The sequence below is a fragment of the Eumetopias jubatus genome, unplaced genomic scaffold (assembly GCF_037043125.1).
Source record: "Eumetopias jubatus isolate StellerSeaLion01/CBP00866 unplaced genomic scaffold, mEumJub1_p1.0 scaffold_1, whole genome shotgun sequence".
NCBI lineage: Eukaryota > Metazoa > Chordata > Mammalia > Carnivora > Otariidae > Eumetopias > Eumetopias jubatus.
In genome coordinates, this window is record NW_028274807.1 from 47,390,529 (window position 1) to 47,416,879 (window position 26,351).

The 26,351-nt window shown below is 39.4% G+C and overlaps 1 protein-coding gene across 1 annotated transcript; it reads left to right on the top strand.

Moving 5' to 3' along the window:
• LOC114221100 (cell cycle control protein 50C-like) lies at nt 1–22,582 on the top strand. The gene is made up of 7 exons (XM_028119217.2): nt 1–192; nt 4,322–4,432; nt 11,634–11,735; nt 12,979–13,066; nt 13,470–13,610; nt 19,218–19,427; nt 22,288–22,582. Exons 1-7 carry the CDS (start codon nt 1–3, stop codon nt 22,476–22,478), a joined length of 1,035 nt encoding a protein of 344 aa, XP_027975018.1. The 3' UTR covers nt 22,479–22,582.
• Nucleotides 22,583–26,351: the final 3,769 nt, after the last annotated feature.

Genomic DNA, 26,351 nt, shown 5'->3' on the forward strand with positions numbered 1-26,351 from the left:
ATGAAGAGGACGTCCAAGGACAGCCGGTGCAAACTGCCAGACAACACTGCCTTGAAGCAGCAGCAATTGCCTGCCTACCAGCTACAGCTCTCAGCCACCGGAGTCCTCTCCGGCTTTTTTGCCACAGGAGTGTTCTGCCTTGGTGTGGGCATCATCCTTATATTGTCTGCAAAGAGTATCAAGGAAATAGAGGTTTGTCCCATCTTACATTTTTAATGCAGATTCTAAGAATTTTCAGCTTTGGGACTATAAATGAGTGACCAGTTTGAGAACACAGCCCCTCAATAGATGAGACTAGAACATTCCTTTTTCAATCACCGGTGCAGATGGTGGCAGCCTCTGTATGTTGGCTTTATTCATCCCTACTCCCTCTTGAGGACAATCACTCTCACACTGGTCCGCTCAGCCATTCATTTCCAGGAACGTGGCAAAGTCAGAAGTTTTTTAAACTGGTGGAGTACTGACCAAGGATTGATAGAGGTAGGAGAAGGAGAGGCAGGGTCAAATGACTGCCAGATGCCCATGAATCATATGGATAAAAAAGTAAAGAGACAAAGAGGTCTTCAGTTTTGTCCCACTTTCAAGCATTTTGTCTTTCCCTTTGCTAACGAACTCCGAGATCATTACTTTAATGGAGGAAAGGCAAGAACCCGAATCTTTCTGGCCTCTTAAGGATACTTAGCAAAATTAACTAAATTCTACTCAAGACTGAGAAAAGCTGAAGCTAAGGGCATACCTCGCTCCATTACAAGCCTTTGCCAACTTGATTAACAAGCTGTTAGAGGATGAGAACCTGAGAAGCTGGTCTGGGGAGGGGACATAAGAGTTGGCCTAAGGTTAGATCAGCCTTGCTCGCATTCAGTCTTAATTAAGCAAATGTTTAATTCAAATCAGCTCTGAGCAGATTACTGGGCATCTCAGTCTATGACCTCCACTCTGAAGGCAGCCATGGAAAGCTGATCTATTACCTCTCCTGACATGGCTAGCAGCAAAGTTATGAAGGCCAAGGCTGTCAACATTGACTTAACATTCATGAGTGTCTGAAAGTGCTAAGAGTTCTGTTGGGTTTGCAAATGAGTAAGATAAGTTAAGGGTTGATTCCTGCCCTCAATGAGCTAATGATAGAGTAGGTAAGGTAGTGTGTGATAAGAACAGAGAGCTCAGCCATGGTTGCCTTGTTCACCACATCCACAACCCCTTCCTTGCACGTTGCCCAGTACATAATAGGCACAAACTTAGTGAAAGAATGGATTAGGGCAAATAGTGAGGACTCTAAATAGGAAAACATCATTTCAGGTCCCACTCCTCCTACCAAATCACACTACTCTAATGCCTTTCTACTTATATTTTCTGCTCCCAGCTCTCAGCAGTTTATCTCCCCAGGAATTAAATGCCCCTAGGTCCTTTTGAGTCCTGCAGTGTGAGATATAAACGACCAGGCCCCACAAATAGCAGATGAAAAATGGCAGGAGAAAATTAAACTTGCCTTACTGAAAAGCATAGCATAAGTGACAAGGTTGTTTGATTTCCACAAACAGCTCATCCTATTTACTTTTCTATTTTCTTCTTCACCAACTCCTTTCTTTCTGGTTTTAACCCCTTTCCCATGTCTTCCTTGCCTCTTCCCTTCTGGTTATCCACCCTCACTCACTGTGAAGTGCAGCCTCCAGTAAGAGGCAGCCATTGCTAAATGATGTCACCTCATGCATGTGAAGGGAACCTCACTCCATGGTTTACTAAGGCCACTCTGCAAACAGCTTTCAACAGAATGATTTTTATCATGTTAAGGAGATTTTCCAATAGACCTTTTTTCTAGTCACTTAGGATAGGTCGATTTCTAACATTTTTCTTGTATACAAGAAACCCAGAAACCACTGTGATAGTGAGATTCTCTTTTGCACATGGATGTATTTCATTATATTGAGTGATAAGATGAAGTGCATACCCCAGGCCAGTGTGATCAAGCACAGACCTAGTAGAAGAGTTCTAAGTGATTATCCTCTTCTCACTTAGCCCTGGGCTACAACAAGGAAGTGACTTTTTTCCAGTTGACTTTAAGCAAGAATGATCATTCTGCCTCTCCAAAATTCTATGAGGAGCAAGCAGACTGTGACCTTTGCTGTCATTTTAGAGCTATAGGTTTACAAGGCCATTATTTTTTCCATCTTCAATCACCTATTTCACCCATCCCTCCACCCTTCTCCCTCTGGTAACCACCAGTTTGTTCTCTGTAGTTAAGAGTCCATTTCTTTGGGTGCCTGGGTGGTTCAGTTGGTTAAGCAACTGCCTTCGGCTCAGGTCATGATCCTGGAGTCCCGGGATCAAGTCCCACATCGGGCTCCCTGCTCATCGGGCAGTCTGCTTCTCCCTCTGACCCTCCTCCCTCTCATGCTGTCTCTCATTCTCTCTCTCTCAGATAAATAAAATCTTTAAAAAAAAAAAGAATCTTTCTTTGTTTCTCTTTTTTTTCTTTGCACATTTGTTTTGTTTCTTAAATTCTACTTATGAGTGAAATCATATGGTATTTGTCTTTCTCTGACTTAGTTCGGTTAGCATAATACTCTCTAACTCCAGGGGTGCCTGAGTGGCTCAGTCAGTTAAGTGTCTGACTCAGGTCAGGATCACAGGGGTGTGAGATCAAGCCCTGTGTCAGGCTCTGAGCTCAGTGGAATCTGTTTGAGATTCTCTCTCTCCCTCTTCCTCTGCTCCTCCCCCCACTCTCACTCTTTTTAAATAAATAAGTAAAATCTTGAAAAAATAATCTCTAGCTCCATCCACATCTTGCAAATGGCAAGATTTCGTTCTTTTTGATGGCTGAGTAATATTCCATTATAGTTATCCACTCATCAGTCTATGGATACTTGGGATGCTTTTATAATTTGGCTAGCTCATAAAACTTTAGAACTAGAAATCACCTTAGATATCATCTACTCAAAGATCATTTGATCATGAAACACATTTTTTTCTAATTCTGCATTAATAGAACTCCGACAAGAATCCATGAAGTAGAATGAATACTACCACCTCAAGCTCACAGATCAATTAATTGCTAGACAAAATGATGCTGATGAACAAAATGTGGGCCCTGAGTTTAAGTATTTAAGTCAAGGTCAAAAATTGACTGAACTGAACCCCAGTTTCCTCAGTTGCAGTTCAGTGTGCTGGCAGTTATGAGACAGACCTGTTCTTTAAAGCTTTTTTAAAAATTAGGATGCAGTTTCACAAACAGCACATCACTATTTTCCAAAATAATAGTTCAAGCCTTGCTGTGCATTTAAAGAATGATTTAAAAACACATACATACGTACATATACAAAATAAAGAATGATTTAAGTAAATATAAGCATCTAAGCACAATTAAGTAGCCTTTTAGCTCATCTTTAATTTAGTACTAACACTTTGCCTCTTTGGCTTCAAAACTCCCAGTGGTTTGCAAGGATTAAAAAAAATCCTTTCTTGTTAGTCTCCCCTCCTGAATCCTGTTGGCGGTTTACCAAGGAGAAGGCCACTCCCTTGCTTTCCTGCTCTTCCCCATTCCCATAATCTTCTAATTATTCTTCAACACAGTGAGGAAAGAGCAGAAGGGAAGTGCATAGCCTCTGTGGCTCTCTGTAAGCCCCCCTTCCTTAAGCTTCTAACAGCTCTATCTTTACATAACTGAGGCTCTTAGCCAAAGCTCATAGGATTTGCTCATTTGAAACACACCACTCCTTTTTAAAGAGTCCACGATACCAGTTTAAACAGAATTTAACTTTTAAAAAACGGAATGTGATAACATTTTAAAATCAGAATTACTCCACATATATCAATAACCCTAAATTTTGGAAGCCCTTCTTTTTCTGTGTTTGGTCCTTTTTAATAACTTCCTCTAGATGTCATGTAGAAAAATTCATTAGTATAAATATTTTACATACAATAGTGGAAAAACTGAAGTGACCTCCCCATAAAGCTGATTAGCTTCAGGCAGTAGGCCCAGTTCTCATGAGTCATTGCCTAATACTTTCCTAATGACACCTCTTTATGATTGAGACATAAGCCTACATCACAACAGGTTACATAAATATACAATAGAAACACTGAATTCCAGGTCAGTGGCAAAATACTGCCAGGTCCCAAAATGAAAGACTGTAAAAGGGCCCACTCCTCCCAAGCATCTGCAGAAACACTTTGTCCCCAACAGTGGACTATCCTTCATTCATGGCCCCGAGTCCATGGCCTTGACACAGAGAGCTTAAAGACTTAGGTGGACTCGGGCCTTGATTTTTAAAATGTGAACTCATGTAATTTTTAATTAGTAATTGTTCTTTTCCCTGCCTGACAGATTAAATACACAGAAATCTGTGGAAATTGTGCAAAACTGCGAGAAGATGCCACTAATTTTGACAAAGAATGCACCTGCTCTATTCCCTTTTACCTTTCAGAGACGATGCAGGTAAGTGAAATTCAAGAGTCTTCAATTAGCTGTACACTGATCTACTCCTATTTCACACTTGGCAGTAAGTTCATGATTTCCATCAAGTGCTTTCCAAAACTGAAAATACAAAAAATAAAGCAGAGTACTGGTGAGGGACCTTACAAAGTGTTGAGTTCATGCACAACTCTCCCCCTAGTTTTTTCCTTTGGAATGTTATTCTTCTCCTTTGTTTCTAAGTTTCCAGACTCTTTACCCACCCAACTTTGTAACATAATTCTTAATATCTATCAGACAGATTTTATTCCAAATGTCAACACAAGGGGAGACCATAGAGATCATTGAATCTAACCACTCATTTTATAGTGAGAAAATTAATGGCCTGAGAGGTTAAGTGACTTGGACGAGGTTAGTGTCCGGAGTCACACACCTGCTGGGCCTCTCCCCCATCCCCCTTACCCCTCCCCCTCAAGTCATTCTACATTTGCAATTGCCTAATCCCTAAGGGCAACTCTTGGCCTGGCTGTCAGGCATTATGAGAAATGCGAAAGAAATATTAAAAGAAGTCCCTGCTCTTAGGCTGATTAAAGTCTCATGTCAGTCCAGGTCCTCTGAGAAGCAGAAGCCAAGACAGGATTAGACATGCAAGAGATTTATTGGGGGAACTGCCTGTGAGGGAAAATGGGGAGAAGGCCAGAGGAGGCCGGGAGGACTGTCAGATCACAATGCAGCTCTGACCTCTGTGAAGAAAAGGGAAGGGGAGAAGGAAGGGAGGAAGTTAGGGAGAAAGTCTACGACTGCAGCGTATTCTTTAGAAAGTTCCAGCAAGGCCAACAGAGAGTCCCTGAAGGGGTCCGCCTCAGTATCCCTGCTGTGCTCAGCCATTAGGAGCAGCTGGGAGCAGCATGGCTTTAATGCAAACACAGGATGATTTTAGAGCAATGACAGCTGGGGCCATCCCTCAATTATGGTCCCTTTAGTAGGAGACCCAAGAGGCACCTTTTCAGGGCCTCCACAATCTTACCTGGTAGTCAAGACTTAACCAAATAAATGAAAAACTATTCTCTTTAACTCCTCAAAGACCCTGTGCTGTCCTCTAGACTCCACACCTCTCCCCACACTGTGTCCTCCTCCCTGACCTGGTTGACCCCCCCCCTTCATAGATGACTCTGCATGGGATGAATCTAAGTATAGGCAGGCTTTCTCTTGAGCTTCCCGTTGAACATTCCCTTTGAGCTTCCCACCTCAAGGCCCTGCTTCCACCTCAAACTCAGCTGGTCCCAAACTAGACTCATCATCTGGAAAACCCTCCTTACTTCCCTTCGTAGCAAAGATCCCATCACCAAGACTCCAAACTTTCCACTTTGACTTTACCCTGCCAACTGCTTTTTCATCTAAGCCTCTCATGTGAGGACACTCTTCTTCAATCCAGCTCTCCAACCACCCTGTCCTCTTCATTATTTTTTTGGCATTGCCTCAGTTCAGGCCTCCTGGTCCAGTAGCAGAGCTATCTAACTGCACTCCTGCCTTTGGCTTCCCCTACTTTAAACCAGCTGTTATTTGCAAAATAAGTTCACCATCCTCCCCGCCCCCAAAAAAGCACTCTTTCAGATTGCTCTTCAACCACCTGAGGCCTAGCAACCTTTTCATAAAAAGATAGAGGAAGGAGACCTTGTATTCTGGACAGCTGACCAACTTGCTTTCCCACGATACAACTCTCTATGTTTCTGCTGTTGTTTGCCTAGAAAGTCTCCCCACTCACTGCCACTTGTTGTAAACCCCTAACATGCCTAGACATTCCTTGAGCCTCCTTTTCACTCCTTTCTCCAGCAACAGTTTGCCCACATTTGTATCCTGGGAGCACTGTTTCCATTCTTCCAATGAACTTATTGTAATCACTTGTATAATAATATCCTGTGGACTCATTTCCTCTACTTAGAGGAAACTCCCTGAGGATAGGGACAAGCTTTACATGTTACACCACAACTACCTACTCCAAAGTATCTGCACTACACACTCACCCTTCCCCCCACCCTCCCTTTACCATAGGTCAACTATCCCTGTTCCCATCTGCAGGCTTATCTCCACTTGTACATAGATGCCATCTTTTCTTGCCTTTATAAGGACTTAACTCAGCAGTTCTGGCCTCTCCTATATCATCAGCTTTTTTCCTACTCAATCATTCCCAGCATACAGACATATTATTTCACTTATCTTCAAACAAACAAACCACTCTTCTATTCTCCCAATTTCCCTGCCAGCTATTTGCCCATTTCTTACCTCCCATTAGGCAGGAAAACTCAGAAGAGTGGTCTATCTTGGCTACTTCCAGTTCCTCTCTTCTCATTCTCTCTTAAACCCACTCCAATCAGGTTTTTACCCCTAACACTCAGTGAAATTGCAAGGAAGAAAATGACTTCCACATTGATAAATTCAGCAGTCAGTCCTTAGTGCCTTGTCACTCATTGGACACAGGTGACCACTCCCTCATCCTCAACATACTTTCTTCTCTTGGCTTTCAAGATATTACACGGTCTTGGTTTTCCTCCTAACCCCTGGTTCCCCTTCTTCAGTTCCTTTGCTGCTCTTCCTGTTTTCCCCAAACTCCTTCTGTTGAGATAGGCAGCACTTTAATCCTAATTTTTAGCCTTCTCCTCTCTAACTGCATTCACTTTTTTGGAAATGTCAACTACCTCCAGACTTTAGATGCCATCTATTGCCAACACCATTTTATATCCGTAGCCCAAACATTTCTTCCAAATCCACACTTGTATGTCCAGCTGCCTTCCTAATGTCACCATATGGATATCTAATAGATATCTGAAGCTCAACATTTCCAAAACTGAATTCCTGGTTTCCACTGCTCCCCTTATCCACTGTACCACCCCCCACCCCCACAAAAAACCTAATCCATCCAAAGACTTCTCAATCTCAGTTGAAAGCAACTCCATCTTTCTGGTGCTCAGGCCGAATGCCTAAGAGTCATTTGTGACTCCTTTTATTCTCTCACACTTCACATCCAATCCATCCTGTTGGCTCTCTCTTCAAAATGTATCCAGGGTCTGTCCACTTCTCCCACTTCTTCTGCTTCCACCCAGCTCCATGCTATATTCACCTCTCACTTAGCTTTCTGAAATAGCCTCCTAACAGGTCTCCCTACTTATATCCATGTCTCAACATAGCACCCAGAGTGAGTTTTTCTTTTTTAAGATTTATTTATTTGAGAGAAAGAGAGAGAGAGAGAGGGAGGGACAGAGGGAGAGAAAACCTCAAGCAGACTCTGTGCTGAGCACAGAGCCCAACACAGGGCTCAGTCTCACGACCCTGAGATCACGACCTGAGCCAAAACCAAGAGTCAGCTGCTCAACCAACTGTGCCACCCAGGCACCCCCAGAGTGAGCTTTTTAAAGCCAAAGTCATATGTTATTCCTTTACTCAAAAATCCCTACAGTGGGGCCACCTGGCTCGCTCAGTTGGAAGAGCATGCAACTCTTGATCTCAGGGTCATGAGTTTGAGCCCCACATTGGGAGGAGAGATTACTAATAAATAAATAAATAAACTTTGAAAAAAAAAAATCCCTGGGGCGCCTGGGTGGCTCAGTCGCTAAGCGCGTCTACCTTCGGCTCGGGTCATGATCCCAGGGTCCTGGGATAGAGCCCCGCATCGGGCTCTCCACTCAGCGGGAAGCCTGCTTCTCCCTCTCCCACTCCCCCTGCTTGTGTTCCCTCTCTCGCTGTGTCTCTCTCTGTCAAATAAATAAATAAAATCTTTTAAAAAAAAAATAAATAAATAATAAAAATTTAAAAAAAAAATGGTTCCTCTTTCCACTCAGTGAAAAAGCTTAAGTCCCTACAAGGCTTTGCATGATTTGGCTTCTTATTTCCTCTCTGATCTAATCCCTTCATTCTCTTCCCCCAACCCCACTCCCACCACACTAGACTCCCCACTCATTCAACAAGTCAGGCATTCTCTTGCCTTGCCTCCCTGTACCTGATATTCACTTGGCCAACTGCCCTATCTCTTTCATGTCTTGGTTCAACCCTCACCTCAGTAAGGCCGTCTTACTGGCAGTCTTATTTCACACTGCAACCTGTCTACCCACCCTACTCTTGTAATACTCCTGATCCTTGTTAACCTGCTCAGATTTCAATTTTTTCCATAGTACTTATCACCTTCTAACATACCATAGAAATTAATAGTCTATGATATGTGTTGTTTATTGTCTGTCTCTCACTGTTGTGTCCTAAGCACCTATGACAATGCCTAGCACACTGTCGGTGCTCAATTAATGTTTGTTGAATGAACATATGAATCTTTGCTTCTTCCACAGTGCATAACACCGTATATTTATGTGGTAGATGCTCAGAAAATGTTGAAAGATTAAATGAATGGAGGAAAGATAAACTGCTAAGTTAAATGAATTTATGTTCTAGGAAGCTTTGGTTTTATGTGACCCTTTATTTCTCTCTTGATCCCAAATGAAAGCATGTTGGCATTAGTAATATTCTGAATACATCCATATTGATTATGGCTAGTGCTAAGCAATTTTGTGAGTAAGTCAGATATAAAATATAAGGAAATTACTAAGTTGTACTTGGAATATAAGTAATATCTACATAAAGTCAGTGAGGGAGGTTTTATGTATGTGTTCTTATAGGTCAAGATTCTAGTTCTCTATAGGTATGCCCTTTCTTGCCTTCCTCAACTCACCATGCTGAGTTAGTGTTAGTGTTGCTTTAAAAGCAGAAACAGACTCATAAACACAGAGAACAAGCTGGTGATGGCCAGAGGGGAGGAGGTGGGGGGCATGGGAAGAATGGATGAAGGGGAGTGGGAGGAGATACAGGCTTACAGTTATGTAATGAATAAGTCACAGGGATAAAAGGTACATCATAGAGAATATAGTCAATGGTATTGTTATAGCACTGTATGGTCCCAGATGGTAGCTACACTTGTGGTGAGCATAGCATAATGTTTAGACTTTGTCAAATCACTGTGTTGTACACCTGAAGCTAATGTAATATTGTGTATCAACTATACTTCAGTTGAAAAAGAAAGTTAGTGTTGCTTAATTTTGGCAGAAAGGTGAAGACACTTAAAACAATAGAAAACTATTCTGTCACACTTCTGGAAGTCAAAAGTCTGAAATCAAGGTGCAGCAGAGTCCTTTCCTTCTTGGAGGCTCAGAGAACTTATATTTTTGAAGAAAAAAAAACAAAAGATAAAATCTTAAAGGGCTTCAGTTTCCATCTGTCTGTGTGTACTTTGAAACCTTAAAGTCAAATAAATGTTACCAGTTGCTGACCATTCCTTTCAGGCAAAGACTTTCTCAAAAATATCCAACCAAAGTAGCTAATGTAACCACAGAGCCTTCGGTTCACCAGTTAGCACACATTACACATGCTAGGCAATGAGTTCACGCAAGACTGTCTTAAACCAGGAATCCTGGACAGAGTGCCACTGAATTTAAAGAGAAGAAACACCCTAAAGTGCCTTGTGCCTCTAGGACCAATAAAAAAGATGATGATCTGGGAGCCCTTGTTAAGCTAAATCTTGGACAAAGAATTACTGAAAAAAAGGTTATTAAAACTCTTCTATCCCTGGTGTGGTGAGCGTTCTCTGCCTGTTTATTTTGTCATTTATGTGAATGTATCACTTTGGGTAAGTAAAACTCTCTTTTTAGCTTCCAAGAAAATGTATGGTAAATTCCACTCCGTGGGTTTCATATTTTCTATAGTTATGGGTCAACAATAGAAGTTCCCTTGTTGGGTGAGGAAATGTAATCAGTCATTCCCACTATGCCTGGCTTGTTTGCCTTCACACCCATGCTCCCTGTTTATGATGTTGCGGCCTGCCTCTTTGTCACGACACAACATCTCCCCTTCTCGGTGTTCCAGACACTTCTCTTACAAGTGACTAGGTTCTTAAGACTTTGTTGTTTTCTGTAAATGGCCACACTTACCATGACCTTTATTTCCAGCCTGCCCTGAGTACCAGTTCATATTTTCCATACTTATCCTCTTACATGGGCTTAGGGTGAGACCAGAAGCCTTTCCAAAGTGCCATTTTTTTTTAAAGATTTTATTTATTTATTTGTCAGAGAGAGAGAGAGAGAGAGAGCACAAGCAGGGGGAGCTGCAGGCAGAGGAAGAAGCAGACTCCCTGCTGAGCAAGGAGCCCCGTGTGGACTCGATCCCAGGACCCCGGGATCATGACCTGAGCCGAAGGCAGATACTTAACCACTGAGCAGCCCAGGCATCCCAAAAGTGCCATTTTTTTCATAGTAAAAAGCAAATCAATTGATCAGGAGATTGTAAAAGGATACGTTTGTATTTCTAGTACTGAATATAGCACCTAACATATGGCCTTCATATTTTTGGATGCAGGCCTTCATTTTTTTGGAGGTAGGTAGTATATTAATTATAAATAGCCACATTGGACATTTCCATTTGCATCATATGTGCTGTTAGTAAAATCCGTATCAAGTCTGCCTGGAGAATGTTGGTATGTCATCATAAAGGTAAGCATGATGGTAGCCTATGACTAGGCAGCCTCATAGGATAGCATATATGAAAAGGACCATCTCTCATGGCAACAAGCAACTTATTGCCAAGGTGAAAATCATCTTTCTTTCAGATCTATGAATTCTATTCCCTCTTTTTTTGTCCATAACAAACGGTTCACCATTTCTTGAGCAAGCGCTGTGTGCCAGGGTCTGTGCTGGATGCTAGGGATAAAAAGACCAAGACCCCTGGAGCCAGACCACGAGCAGCTAATCTCATGCCTTTCACATGCACCCAGATGGTTCCAACTTCAAATACGTCCAACGATTTGGTTTGAAATCATTGACTTTGATGCCTACCACAACCCCGAGGCAAAGCATTTTTCCTGGTATTGCTAGGAAATAACAGTATTTGTAGCATCAATTTTATATATTGAGAATACAAAACCTGGTTTTAAAATTTTTTCATGGCAGGAACATAGTAGCCCTTACAAAAACATTGAAAATAATTTATTTGGTGATTTTAATAATTCTGTGTAGACAAGGATTTTCCAACACTGATTTTTTAAAATGATTTCTTGGGTTTCTGCTTGATTTAAAGAAACTTTCAGTTCCTATCAATTCTTTCTGTGGTACTTTTTATTACAAAAATCCTGTCCATGTTTATTAATATTCCAGTTAATTCTTCTTACTCTCTTCTTGCTTTTCTCATTTTGCAGGGTAATGTTTATATGTACTACAAATTGTATGGCTTCTATCAGAATCTCTATCGTTATATTCTATCCAGAAGTAATAGCCAACTGGTGGGTACAGACTTAAAGGTAAGGCTTTATTTAATTTGGTATAATACTCTTTTTTTTTTTTTTTAAACGAGGTGGATCTTTACGTCTAAAAGAGGTTATGGGAAAATAAACTAAAAACCTAAGGTTTTGGGGCACCTGGGTGGCTCAGTCAGTTAAGCGTCTGCCTTCGGGTCAGGTCATGATCCCAGGGTCCTGGGATCGAGCCCCACATCAGGCTCCCTGCTCAGCGGGAAGCCTGCTTCTCCCACTCCTGCTCCCCCTGCTTGTGTTCCCTCTCTCGCTGTCTCTCTCTGTCAAATAAATAAATAAAAGTATTTGAAAAAAAAAGTAAAATAAAATTGCTTAAAAAAAAACCTAAGGTTTTATAAGGCAGGAATGCTCATTTCATTCTTGCATAAATTGAAGGGGCTGGGTATTCAGTATATCTGCTATTGAGAGGAGTGGTTCCCCTCTTCAGAATAGTAATATGAATCTTGTCCAGTTAAATGGTTATCCTTTCATGCATCAACCATTTTGATAGTAACCTTGAGTGGGTGGTCTCAGGCCAGTTCCCTGTATATCTACCATTGCCCTTCCTATAATTCGGGCCTTCACTCCAGCCACGTTTAAGGAAATTGAGCTCTACTTGATTGATTAAAAGCCTTTGGTTTAATTAAATACCTTTCACTCCTAGGATTATAAAATTTTACTCTTGATAAATGATACTCAGCATGCTAGCAAAAAAACTAGAAGGAAACTTTTTCCATACTGAGATTATTATATGAAAGTGATAATCAAGTGATTTTTTTTAGCAACCACTCTTTTAAAAATATATTCTGGTGGTTAGGTGGATGGATTCCCTGTGATAAGTCATCTAGGGTATAGACTCACTACCATTTGTATCATTTTCAGAATATGAATTACACTTCAATAAAAAAAAAGTTTTAATAGTATATTCCAGTATAGGCTTAGTGTGATATTTAGCAGAGCCCACAAAGTAAGTTCCTTCCTGCAGACATATTTGGTATGAATATGTATTGTTAATAAGGAAAAAAACTACACACACACACACACACACACACACACACACACACATCTCCAAAACACAAAAATTTCCTAGTCTAAGTGAGCCAGAAGTCTGGGAAAAACAGGTAGCAGTCTATAATCTTGTTATATGTCAATAAATTAGTGTGGGTTGATTTGCATTGCCAGTGTTCTCACTTTTAACATTCTAAGAGAGTTTACCAAAGTATTTCTTTTTACTGTATCATCTTGCTTCCAGGATGTTGGAAACTGTGCTCCATTTAGCAAGTCCCACGATGGGACTCCCATCGCTCCTTGTGGTGCTATTGCCAACAGCATATTCAACGGTAGGTGACTTTTCCTGTCTCCATGGTGTGCCTTTTCATAAGCATGTAATAACCTAAATGTCCAGAAGATCACCTCTGCAATTGAGTAGCAGTTCAAAAAAAAAAAAAAAGTGTATACATTATCCACTGACTTATGGTATTTCATTTGCAAATAACTTCTCCCTTACCAGAGATTTGAAGTAGTTAGGGAACATGAGCTAAATGGAGCTTGAGAGTATTTTCCAGTAATTGGGGCCTTGGCAAGAAAAAGAATAGTTTTCTAATTCCAACATCTATTGCATGTAGGCATGTTGAGAGTCTGCTAAAACCCTGGTTTATTTTTCAGCTGTGTCTGGTTTTGTACTTTGAAATGGGGCAAAAATGCTTGCTTGCATCTCTAGCACAATTTTTAATTTCCTTACAGATACCATTATTCTTTCATACAACCTTAATTCATCTATACCTATCAAAGTCCCAATGCTAAGAAGTGGAATTACATGGTGGACAGATAAGTATGTCAAGTTTCAGAATCCAAGTTCCATTAATCTTTCTAGTGCATTTGCAGGTAAGACCCATGTATTAGCTAAATATTCTTATCTCTTTACAGAAACGTTTTTATGTTTGAGGAAATGTTTATAATACCTCCTTCTTTACTTTTTTGCTGACCTCCCTTTTGCTCTGACTTTCCCTACCTGTGGACACCTCCATCACATACCTAACATAAACATAAAATGATTGATGCCCTGGTTCCTTTCAGTTTACATTAGGAAAAAGATAGTGTTTTAAGAAAGTTGTTGCTTCATTTATAATTAGGGTGACCATGTAATTTATTGTCCAAGGTGGTGCACTTTTCAGAGTGTAAGGGGGCACTAGAATAACTAAAGTTAAATATTTATTTGAAATTTGTATTCATTGATCAATAAATTGATGTTACCATACTGGTGGACCTATAAAATAATTCCATTACAAATTATTTTAAAAGGCAACTCTTTCAAAAGTTAAAATAACATATCTGTGTATATTAAGCCAACTAAAAAAACTACCTTATTATTTAAACATTAAAAGATAACATAAGCAGAATAATTATTCTGGATATATAGTCACAAAATTTAATCAGTTTCTTGGCCATATCTGTCTTCATTGCATGCCCCTATATTTTTCTAATGAATTTGTTCTTTTTATTATTTTTTAAAATATTTTATTAAAATATTTTTTTCACAAAATTATTTGCAGTCTTTTTTGAAGTTGAGCTTTATGGTTAATCAGTTTGACACTGTTGGCACCTTTAATTGATTCTTCTCTTTTAACCTAATATTATTTTTTAATTGAGAAGATATCTGTGGATGATGAGGTACCTATTATGCTCATAGCCAATTTTACTAAATGGAGGATATTTTCATTTTCAATCTTTTTGTATTAAAATATGCTAGTATTATAACCTAAATATTTTCATAGGCACTGTCTTTTTATTTCACATTTTTTCTATCTCTGATCCTTCTAAGTGTATTCCTATATTTAGATGCTACAAAATCTTAAACCCTCTTGATATCATTTAATTCTGGGAGAGAAAAAAATTTTTTTAAAGATTTTATTTGTTTATTTGAGAGAGAGAATGAGCAGGGGTGAGGGGCAGAAGGAGAGGAAGAAGCAGACTCCCCAGTGAGTAGAGAGCCCGATGGACTCGATCCCAGCACCCTGAGATCATGACCTGAGCCAAAGACAGACACTTAACAGACTGAGCCACCCAGGCACCCCAGAAAAAATTTTATCCCGTTAAAAATAGGAGCTCCATCAAAAAAGTTTTTATCTGAATTGAAATATTCTAAAGTACAATTGTAGAATTTAAAAATTAAATTTGTCCACATTTTGAACTCTCATTATATAATATGTTCAATTATTCCCTTGTTTTCCTAGGGGTAAATTTTAATATCTTCTTGTTTGCAAGATTGGCTTTCAATAATTACAATTCACTAAATCAAAAACTAAAGTTTTTTGACATTCCATATTTTGGATACTTTGTTTAAAATTTTAAAACTAGGGGTGCCTGGGTGGCTCAGTCATTAAGCGTCTGCCTTCGGCTCAGGTCATGATCCCAGGGTCCTGGGATCGAGCCCTGCATCGGGCTCCCTGCTCAGCAGGAAGCCTGCTTCTCCCTCTCCCACTTCCCCTGCTTGTGTTCCCTCTCTTGCTGTGTCTCTCTCTGTCAAATAAATAAATCTTAAAAATAAATAAATAAATAAATAAATAAATAAATAAATAAAATTTTAAAACTATTTTGACTAAAATTTAACCAAAAGTTAGAGGCTCATTTACCAAAAAAGTTTGGGATCATTGTAGGACGCATCATTTGATATACAAAATAGTTCTTCAAAAGCTCAAACATTTCTAAAATTCTGATGGATGATGCATAGCAAAGACAGACCACATATACTACCATCCTAAAGTATTTCTTTTATTAATCATCCATATTATTGTAAAAATTTTACAGTTCAGTTTCTTTAACTATGAATATACAAAAATATTTAAATTTGCACAACTACAGCTCTTCTTTTGATTAGTAAAATATTGTAGCTTGTTTGGATATATTTATAAATTATGTATGTACCACAACCAATTTTAAGTACATTGATCTGTAAATTTCTCAGTTTATTAAGAACATTATCTTTGGGGCACCTGGGTGGCTCAGTCATTAAGCATCTGCCTTTGGCTCAGGTCAAGATCCCAGGGTTCTGGGATTGAGCCCCACAGTGGGCTCCCTGCTCTGCAGGAAGCCTGCTTCTCCCTCTCCGGTGCCCCCTGCTTGTGTTCCCTCTCTCACTGTGTCTCTCTCTGTCAAGTAAATAAATAAAATCTTTAAAAAAAAAAAAGAACATTATCTTTATTCTGATGTTGTGCTCCACCAAATTTGTATTTATGCTATCACTATAAAACCAAAAACTTACACTTGATTTTTTTATTTTTTAGCTGAATTTATAGTAATATTTATTATAATGTTAAAGTTTTTATCTTTCAAGATTGACTATCAAAAAGCTTTGCTTTGATTCCATGAAAAGTCAAACCAAAAAATTCAAACCATTATTATAATTAACTGATTTTCTGTTTTGAAGCATTTGAAGACACTGATGTGAAACTGGCCTCATTTAACTGTATACAAAGTTCTTTTTGTACGAATGGAAGCAACACAAAGCTTTCCTTTGTTTACCAAAAAAAAAAGTCTAATAAAAAATTGAAACTAGAAGGAAGCTCACTTGATCTAAATGAAAAGTCATGCTCACATAATGACATATAAATGCACCTTCTGTATCTACCTGAGGTAAAGCATTGTCTTTGGATATACTCTTAAAAATAACCACAAACTTCTGAAGTAGATTCTGATGTTCTTCAGCAGATTTATGTCTTTTAATTTTCAGTTGGTCATTGACATCACAATGGTTCCCTTATGCGGTAAATGTCAACCAACACTGCAAATTTCACATTCATCAACTTTCTCAAGAAACTGTACTTAATTTTACTTTAAACATACATGTTCAATTTTTTAGCTCTTTACAGCTAAAAGGACTTACTAGCAAATAAAAACTGATACCAAACAATAAAATAGTTACATATTTGTACCATATAATAAATAATAAAACCACAGAGTTCAAACCTACACTCAGCAAAACTGTTCAGCATCTATTTCCCACACTATGTTAAGTATGTATAACATAACCTGTTATTTCCCACGTTTCCCACTGATCCCACTGACTAGTGGGCTGACAGCTTCATGCATCTCACAGGCCAAAACAGAGGCTATAACTGGCTGGAGTGTCAAACAGCTGGTAGGGGTCACAGGAATATGTTGTGTTTTTATTGAAAGGATCTCTGGTTATCCTTCATTAATCACATGTTAAAGTAAGCATTCCATTCACTGCACATGGGTATTTCACACACTACTAGCTAAGACCATGGCTGGAAGGTGGAAGGATGAAATTATATGTACATTATTTGTTTGGGATAAATGCTAAGTCAGATGGGATAACACAACAGACATAAGCTGGGACTATCTTAGACAAACTGGCATGTATGGTCACTGTACCTATGATTGAATCCCTAGTTTTTCAAATGAAATTGGCGACATTCTATTGTTTTCTCTTGCCACATAACCTCAGGCCTATAACACAAAGGGTCCTTGGTGTTCTCTCATCTCATGCTACACTCTGTTTTTACCTTTACTGTAAGAGTTAGCACATTATCCTGTAATTATCTGTTTGAATACTTGTCATCCCCACTTCAGTCTGTGAATTACTTGAGGAAATTAGTAGGTTTTGTATCCCTGGTGCTTGATACAATAGTGAGCAATCAAGAAATGCTTATTGTTGAATGAATGGATAAATACAAATGACCCAGCTTGGAATAGGAAGAAAGTTGGTGCCTCTTAGATCACACGTCTCATACTCTCCGGAAATGGGATAAAGTGGGATCAGGGCTTGGTAGGGAAAGGCATGCTTAAACTTACATTTTTAACAAGCTCCGTAGGTGATTAGGATGTCAGTGTCCTATAGGACCTGTTGTCTTGGGGCATGAGCTCATGAGAGTGTGAGGTCCACAGTGGAGGTACCAAAGGCAATTTCAATTTTCATCAAAATTCTTCTAGCAACAGTGATTGAAATTTTGGGAGGGGCCAAAATAGGTGAGCTCCACAATATTTGCAGAGGAAGTTTCTTCAGCAGAGGATTTTTTCCCAGAGGAAGTTTAAGTGTACAAACATACTTCAACAGATTAATCCAACCAAACTTAGCACTTGCTTTTACAAGTACCATGCTTAGAAAATAGGACGGGTTTCTTTTAAAAGAAAATAGTTTAGTCAATTGAGCTGAGAAATAGTGGTTTCCTCTTTTGCATTTGGATTCTACAAATAGTAGAAACAATTGTCTAGAACAAAAAAGTTCATTAAACAATTTTCTCTTACTGATGCGTTCTTTAAAATTCAATATGGATTTTATTATCTTCTGTCAGCTTTCATTGGAATCACTTATTTCTTTAGCAAGCATTTATTGAATGCCTACCATGTGTCAGGCACTAGACTAAATGCCAGTGGAAAAAAGACACTGTACTGAAGAGTATGCTGTATAGTGGGAGAGACAGACAAGCACACCGAGCTAAAGTGGGAAGTATGAGAACGAGAGTAAACTCAATAGACTCCTTCCCTGGCACTGGCCTTCCATCCTGTGCTTCCAACATCCCTACAACACCCAAACCTGTGAGGCCTCCTATCTTTAAAACAGGCTTATGGGTATTAAAGAGGGCACGTTCTGCATGGAGCACTGGGTGTTATATGCCAACAATGAATCATGGAACACTACATCAAAAACTAATGATGTAATGTATGGTGATTAACATAACATAATAAAAAAATAAATAAAAATAAATAAAACAGGCTTATAACACTTTTGCTGTCTGCCTCTTCCCCTTTATCAGTTCCTCCTCCTTACTTCCAACTTTGAGCTCTTAAGCACATTGCTGCAGAGAATATTTAACATAGTCTTCATGCACATACATGATTATTTCCTTAGAATAAATTTCTAGAAGTAGAATTTCTAGGCCAAAATATATGCAAAATATATTAAAGCTTTGGATGCATTTTCCTAGATTGCCAGTGATATTATTAATCCACACATCTATCTGCTCTGCACAAGAGTTCCTAGTTCCACTGCATCATCAATTGTTGTCACCTTTTTTCTTTACCTATTACCCAAGTTTTAGATGAAATGATCATATCTTGTTTTAATTTCCTGTCTTTAAAATTATTAGTGAAGCTAAAGAAAATGAAGACAGTCCCTATGATGCTATCCCTGAATACAACCACTATTACCCTTTTGTGCTATTTTTTCAGTGCTTTATATGCATTTAATATAATTGAAAACATAATACACATATAATTTGATATTCTGTTCTTTTTTAACCCTATGACAAATCATCATTATTTCCCCCACATTTCCTTAGAGTTTTTATAATCCATTATTTTTAATGGTTGCATACTTAGGTAGCTTGTACACACACACTTTTTTTAAAGTCTTAATTTTTATTTCTCTTTTCTCAAGAATGCCGAAGTTATTTCATTCTCTCTAGTCTAAGGAAAACTGAAGGGTGTAGATGATTTCTCTCAACCATGTCAATGATTTTCTTCCCACAGGGACCACAAAGCCCCCATCCTGGGCTAAGCCTGTCTATGAACTGGATGAAGAGGATCCAGGAAACAATGGCTTCCTCAATGATGACTTCATTGTGTGGATGCGGACAGCCGCCTTTCCCACTTTCAAAAAACTGTACCGTCGACTCAATCGAATACAGTACTTTACTGAAGGCTTGCCTGCTGGTAACTATAGTTTCAACATTACCTATAGTATCCTTTTATACTGCTCTTCTTCCTGAGGATGAAGGAAAATCAGCGTCCATCTGGGTACTAGTTGTTGAATTATTTCATTTTGTACTTTTCTATCCTATAATTTAATCTGTATATATAAAGAAGAAATACATAGTTCTCTTATAGGTAATACTGTCACTTGTCACCAGAGAGCAGTTTGTCTCCAATTTATGTAATCAAATGTGTACTTTATGTATTTACTTATTTTTTAGGAATAAGAGTTAATAGCAATATCAGGTAAGTAGGGATAGATACATAAGGAAGGACTATTTCTATCCCCCAAGAAAGATTAAATACCAGTGGGCCTAGAGATGTGTACCAGAGACGGGATGGGATGAGGTGGAGGACCAGGGATATAAGAGAGAGCCATTCAATAAGTAGTAAATTTAGAATATGTGCTAAAAATAATGAAAACTGAGAGACACTGTAGAATCTTTCATTCTAAACAAAAGTATAGACCAAAGGAGCCCTGGACTCAAAATGCAGGTGCAGTCCATCCAACCCGTGTGAGGTGCACTATAAGCTCTGCTCTGAAGACACTGTGTTCTTCCCTCTCTTTGATACCGAGCCAGCTAGTAGGAGTCAGTGCCTTGGTTGTGGACATAAGGTCCAAGGTAGGAGACACATGCTTTAATGTGGGATTCTGAATTTTTTCACTTAATTCAAAAATACAAACGTAACTCTTGACTTAAAAACAAAAAGATTTAACTTCAAAATGACTCCAAACACTATCTTTAAAAAATTACATATTTATACACAATCTCAGGGCTACTGACTAGGAGTTGTTCGTGGGACCCCTCCAGCAGGCCAGAAGATCTTACCACAAAACTGTCTACCTCCATAGTTTCTTCTTTACCTCTCAGGGAGCTTGAATGAGAAATATTTTAGAATAAGTGAATGACTGTGTGTGCTGCAGTTCCCTGCTCCATCTTTTCTTTTCTTTCCTAGAGTGTGGACATCTCCATTCTGACAGGGGGATATTCCTCAGTCAGAAATGCCCCCACTGATGAGACACCATCTCTACTTCTCACCTTGTTGCCTCCTTTTTGTTCACTGATCAGTACAGTTTGCCTTCAGTTCGTTCATTTTCATTTCTCCCTAAACACAAATGAAAGCCACAAACTTTATTCTCTTATGCAGCATTATACATACAGATCAAAGAGTAAACCATAGAATATTACCTTTTTTAATAGGATTTCAGCAAGCCCCCCAAAAATTTGAGATTGAAAGTTGCTTGACAATGGTCTCCCAAATTAGACTTTCTGATCCCAACTTTGTCTATGACTCCCTTATCAGTAAAGCAGTTAGAGTTGCAATCACAAAATAGGAAGAAAAAAAACCTATCATGTACTGCTGTCCTCACAATGCATGGCAGGGAGTTTTGAGTTGAGGGAAGCATAAGGGAGTCCATGTTCCAAACAAGAGAGACACTCTGTTTCTCCACTGGAGTCAAGCTCTCCTTGGGTGGCTTCACTCACAGTCATATTTTAATGTTGATGACTCTCAAGTCTAAATCTTGCAGGCAGGGCGCCTGGGTGGCTCAGTTGGTTGAGCGACTGCCTTCGGCTCAGGTCATGATCCTGGAGTCCCGGGATCAAGTCCCGCATCGGGCTCCCTGCTCAGCGGGGAGTCTGCTTCTCCCTCTGACCCTCTTCCCTCTCGTGCTCTCTATCTCTCATTCTCTCCCTCTCAAATAAATAAATAAAATCTTTAAATAAATAAATAAATAAATAAATAAATAAATAAATAAATCTTGCAGGCAGAACCTAGACCCTGAGCTTCAGTCCTATACTTGCACTACCAGAGCTGAGCCCTGTGTGAGTAGTATCCAGCCTGCCTCAGGCCTGGCTGCCATGCCAGGAGAAGGACTAAATCTGAGCTGCAGCAAACACCTACCACGCCTAAGGGGGAAAATATGTTCTGTGTATGAGGAAAAGGCCTTCTCAATGGAACTGAGGGAAGAGAAAACAGGCCGCGGGTCAAGGTGGCACACAGGGACCTGGTGACAGTGAGGAATTCTGATGGAAAAGAAAGAGAGACAGAACTTGTTTCCTAACCAGTTTGCTTGTGCCTTTAAATCGCATGTTGCCAAGTGATTCGAGGCCTTTTAAGAGCTTTGCTGGGAAATGCCGCTGTCCTGAGCCGTTGCTATGAGAAGCCTTTATTTGTTTATTAGTTTGGTTTACAAAAGGCACCAGATGTTTAAAAACCTCAGGCCACATGCATAATCAAAATGACATCATTGAAATGCTAACGATAGCAAACCCACTTCAAATATATTCTCCCCAGCAGTGAGGGTTGTTTGCCTTTTCAAAACCCAGATGAATGCACCACCTTTAGCTTTCCCACCAAAAAATGTTTTGCCATCTATCTCGTTATTTTTTCTTCTTCACTAGTCTTGAAGAATTTTCTCTAAGGTAGAAATTGAAAGCTTAGTCTATGAAGGACTTTAGCCTACCCTGGGCCTCCTGATTCACAAACAGAAATTTAGGTTTGCTGTAAAGCACATCTGTATTCTTTTCATTTCCTGGGGTCTACCAAAGGAAATTAAATATATTTGTCCATTTTTTTAGTTGTCTGTAAGTCAGTCTGATCTATTTGTGTCAGTATCTCTTTTATAGATTACAACTATGTAGAGGGAAGGCTTATTTTTACTTAATTTCATTCCAGCAAGATACAACACTGGTAAAGATTAGACAATATGAAGTTGAACATTCGACCATTTTTTTAAACCTACAAACACAAACAATGTTATATGGTTCAACCTAATATATTTAAGATATATAGTGTAGAGCTGAGAAGTGTTGAGACAGATCCTTAACAGGTCTTCTTGTCTTAGATTTTCCAGTAACCAGGTTCAGAGGAGAAAAATCAGTTGTTCTTTCCACCTTGACATGGAGTGGAGGCAGTAGCCTTTTCTTAGGTCTCGCCTACACAGTGACAGGAGCGGTAACATGGTTGGCCTCCTTTTCCATGATGGCAGTTCACTTGTTGCTGAAAGACAGGAAAATGCTCTTCATCCAGCAGTAAAGTCAAGTTTTAAGAAGAAAAGCAGAAAACACAGAATTGGACAATGAAGTAACTAACAGAGCCAAAGATTTCTGACAAGGCTTGAAATGACTGGGATATTTCATCAAGGGGAACTGGATTGACTGACCAAGTACAATCCCAGATAGATAAATAATGAGAGATTCAGAGTGAAGACGAGGAGGAAGACAGGGAGGAAGAGGAGGAGGAGGAAAAGGCATAGTTATGTAGAGTAAAATGTCGTTGGAATGGGGAAGATAAATCATCCTTGAGTTCTAAACCAAGTCTTGGGTATTTATTTGAAGCCCTTGTGCCTGAAGGTAGGTGAATGCCTAGGAGAGAGTGCCATCATTAGACAAGAGTAAGTAAGCCTGGGGTCCCCAAGATTAGGTGAATCCTTTTAACCTCAATCAGGCTCGGACCATGAGTCTTCATTGCCTGGTCAAAATTATAGACTCCCTAACAATTGTTGAGCATCAAATTGAGCAATCAGGATGATTTTTGAGAACTGATCTAGTCAATGTTCTCTCTTTTCTATGGATTCAAAACTAAGTTTTCTTTGCTAAGAATATACCAAGCAAAGATTGTGGAGTGCCCTGAACACCCACAATACAGCAATACACCAAAAAGAAAGGCCAGAGGTTTTCCTGGAGTTATTCATGTAACCAAGAGGGAAGCACTGAAAGTTACTGATTCTCTCAAAAGTTGTATTCATCATTTAAGGGCACAAAACAATTCTCAAACTTATATTGGGATGACATATTCTGGAAAGCAAATGATGACATGTATTTATGATACCTGAATTACATGTGTTGAGGGAGCTTTTCAAGGTCCATCTTAAAATGTTAGAATTCTTGGGATGCCTGGGTGGCTCAGTCAGTTAAGCGTCTGCCTTCAGCTCAGGTCATGATCCCAGGGTCCAGGGCTAGAGTCCCCACATTGGGTTCTTTGCTCAGCGGGGAGTCTCCTTTTCCCTCTGCCCCTCGCCCTGGTCGTGCATGTGCTCCCTTCCTCTACCCGCCCCCCCCCGACAAATAAATAAATAAGACCTTTATTTCAAAAAATGTTTGAATTCCTGCTAAAGGTAACTTAAAGGAGACTGAACAAAGTACTTGGTAAAGCTGCCAGGGGAAGAGTCCCCACAGATTTGTGTACATAGATCTGAATACTATACTTTAAAAAACATGTTTATATTTCTTTTTTAAGATGGAAGAATCTTTACTCTGTGATGTCTCTAGGAGAATTTTCATCTGTTAAAGAAAAATACAGTACCAATACATATTTGTCTCTTTAGCAGCCAAGAAAGCATTTCTTTGTTGCAACTTTCTGCATCCACCAAATAATTGAGTACTTTTCCAAAAAGACCAAATTTCAAGTTGCAACACTGAAATCTCAGAACCCCTCCCCAATCTCACCTTCCATCTGTAACCAGTGACCTCTGGTATCCAGGTGTGGTGGGCCAAATAATGCCTTACCTCCCACCCCAAAGATAGCCACGGCCCAATCCCAGAACCCGGTGAATGTTACCTTAGATGTCAAAAGAATCTTTGCAGATGTGATTAAATTAAGGGTATTGTATGGGGGGATTATCCTGGATTACCTGGGTGGGCCCAATGTAATTGTGTGGGTCCTTATAAGAGAAGCAGGAGATCAGAAGAGTAGCAGGGATGTGGCAATGGAAGCAAGAGATTGGAGTGATACAAGGAAGGCATTGTCATCCAAAGAATGTAAGCAGCCTCTAGAAGCTGAAAAAAGCAAGAACATCCTCCCCTGAAGCCTCCAGAAGTCCTGCTGACATCTTGATTTGAAACTTCTGACCCCCAGAACTGTAAGAGAATAAATTTATGTTGTTTTAAGCACTGAGTGTGTGGTAATTTGTTACAGCGGTCATATAAAACTAATATACTAGGGGTTGGCAATGTTCTTGTCTCCTGGGCAATTGTTTCTCAAGTTTAGATGAACTATCCAGGACAGAGGGCTAAGAGAGAACAGAGCTCACACCTGAACCAGGCCATTGACCTCAGATCTCGGACTCTACCTTCTCAGTTACGGTGCTGACTGGAGAAAGGCGCGAACACGTTTGCTGCATCTCAGTTTTGTTTGTCGGCCTATAGAATGCTGTATTTGTCAAGGTTCTCCAGAGAAACAGAACCGTGTGTATGTGCACATGCACACACTTGACAAATGCAAAATCTGATGCAGGAGGCTGGCAGGCTGGAGGTTCAGGAAAGAGTTACAGTTCAAGCCAAACACAGTCTGCTGGAGAAACCAGGAAGAGTCAGTGTTGCAGATTGAATCCTGAAGTCTGCCCTGGAGAACTCCCTTTTGCACAGGAGAGGTTAAGCCTTTTTTTCTCTTCAGGCTTTCAACTGATTGGATGAAACTACTCACATTATAGAGGGCAGTCTGCTTTACTCAATCAAATTTTTTTAATTAAATTTTGAGGGGGTTGGTGTGCCTGGCTGGCTCGATGAGAGGAACGTGCAACTCTTGATCTTGGGGTTGTGAGTTCAAGCCCCACATTGGGTGTACAGGTTACTGAAAAATAAAAAATCTTTAAAAATTTTTGGGGGGGAAATATCATTGTTTTATATTAAACCAGATATTATATGAATATATTCAAAAATAAATAAGCAAACAAAAAGTATTATATGTGTTCTAACTATTTAAATTTTATTGTCCATTAGTGTCATTTAAAAAATTTTTTATTTGAGTATAGTTGACACACAGTGTTACTTACACTAGTTTCAGGTGTACAACAGAGTGATTCAACATCTCCATATGTTATACTGTGCTCATGACAAGTGTACCTACCATCTGTCACCATACAACACGATTACAATATCATTTACTGTATTCCCTAGGCTGTGCCTTTTATTTCCGTGGCTTATTCATTCCATAACTGGAAACCTGTATCTCCCACTCCCCTTCATCCGTTTTGCCCATCCACCCACCACCCTTCCCTCTGGCAACCATCAGTTTGTTCTCTATTTATATGTCTGATTCTGCTCTTTGTTTATTCATTTGTTTTGTTTTTTAGGTTCCACATATGAGTGAAATCATATGGTATTTGTCTTTCTCAGTCTGACTTATTTCACTTAGCTTAATATCCTCTAAGTCCGTCCAAGTTGTTGCAAATGGCAGTATCTCATTCTTTTTTATGGCTGAGTAATATTTTTATACATATATATATATAAAACATCTTTTTTATCCATTCATCTATCATTGGGCACTTAGGTTGCATCCATATCTTGGCTATTATAAATAATGTTGCAATAAACATCGGGGTGCAGATATCTTTCAAATTAGGTTTTTTTGTTTTCTTTGGGTAAATACCCAGTAGTAGAATTACTGGATCATATGGTATTTCTGCAGCCTCACCAACATCTATTTTTTCCTGACTTGTTAATTTTAGTCATTCTGATAAGTCTGAGGTGGTATCTCATTGTGGTTTTGATTTGTATTGCTCTGATGATGAGTGATGCTGAGCATCTTTTCATGTGTCTGTTAGCCATCTGTGCGTCTTCTTTGGAAAAATGTCTATTCATGTCTTTGGCCCATTTCTTAACTGGATTATTTGTTTTTTGGTTGTTGAGTTTGATAAGTTCTTTTTTTTAACATTTTATTTATTTATTTGACAGAGAGATAGACAGCGAGAGAGGGAACACAAGCTGGGGGAGTGGGAAAGGGAGAAGTAGGCTTCCCGCCGAGCAGGGAGCCTGATATGGGACTCGATCCCAGGACCCTGGGATCATGACCTGAGCCGGAGGCAGATGCTTAAACGACTGAGCCACCCAGGTGCCCCAAGTTTGATAAGTTCTTTATAGATTTTTGGATACTAACCCTTTATCTGATATGTCATTTGCAGCCCATTTT

Bases quoted from the DNA above. Each gene is read 5' to 3' on its own strand.
- LOC114221100 (XM_028119217.2), top strand. From the start codon at position 1: ATGAAGAGGACGTCCAAGGACAGCCGGTGCAAACTGCCAGACAACACT. The intron at 11,736-12,978 runs GTAAGGCTTTAT...TCTTGCTTCCAG, and splicing joins TGGTGGGTACAGACTTAAAG to GATGTTGGAAACTGTGCTCC. The intron at 19,428-22,287 runs GTATCCTTTTAT...TTCTTGTCTTAG, and splicing joins TAGTTTCAACATTACCTATA to ATTTTCCAGTAACCAGGTTC.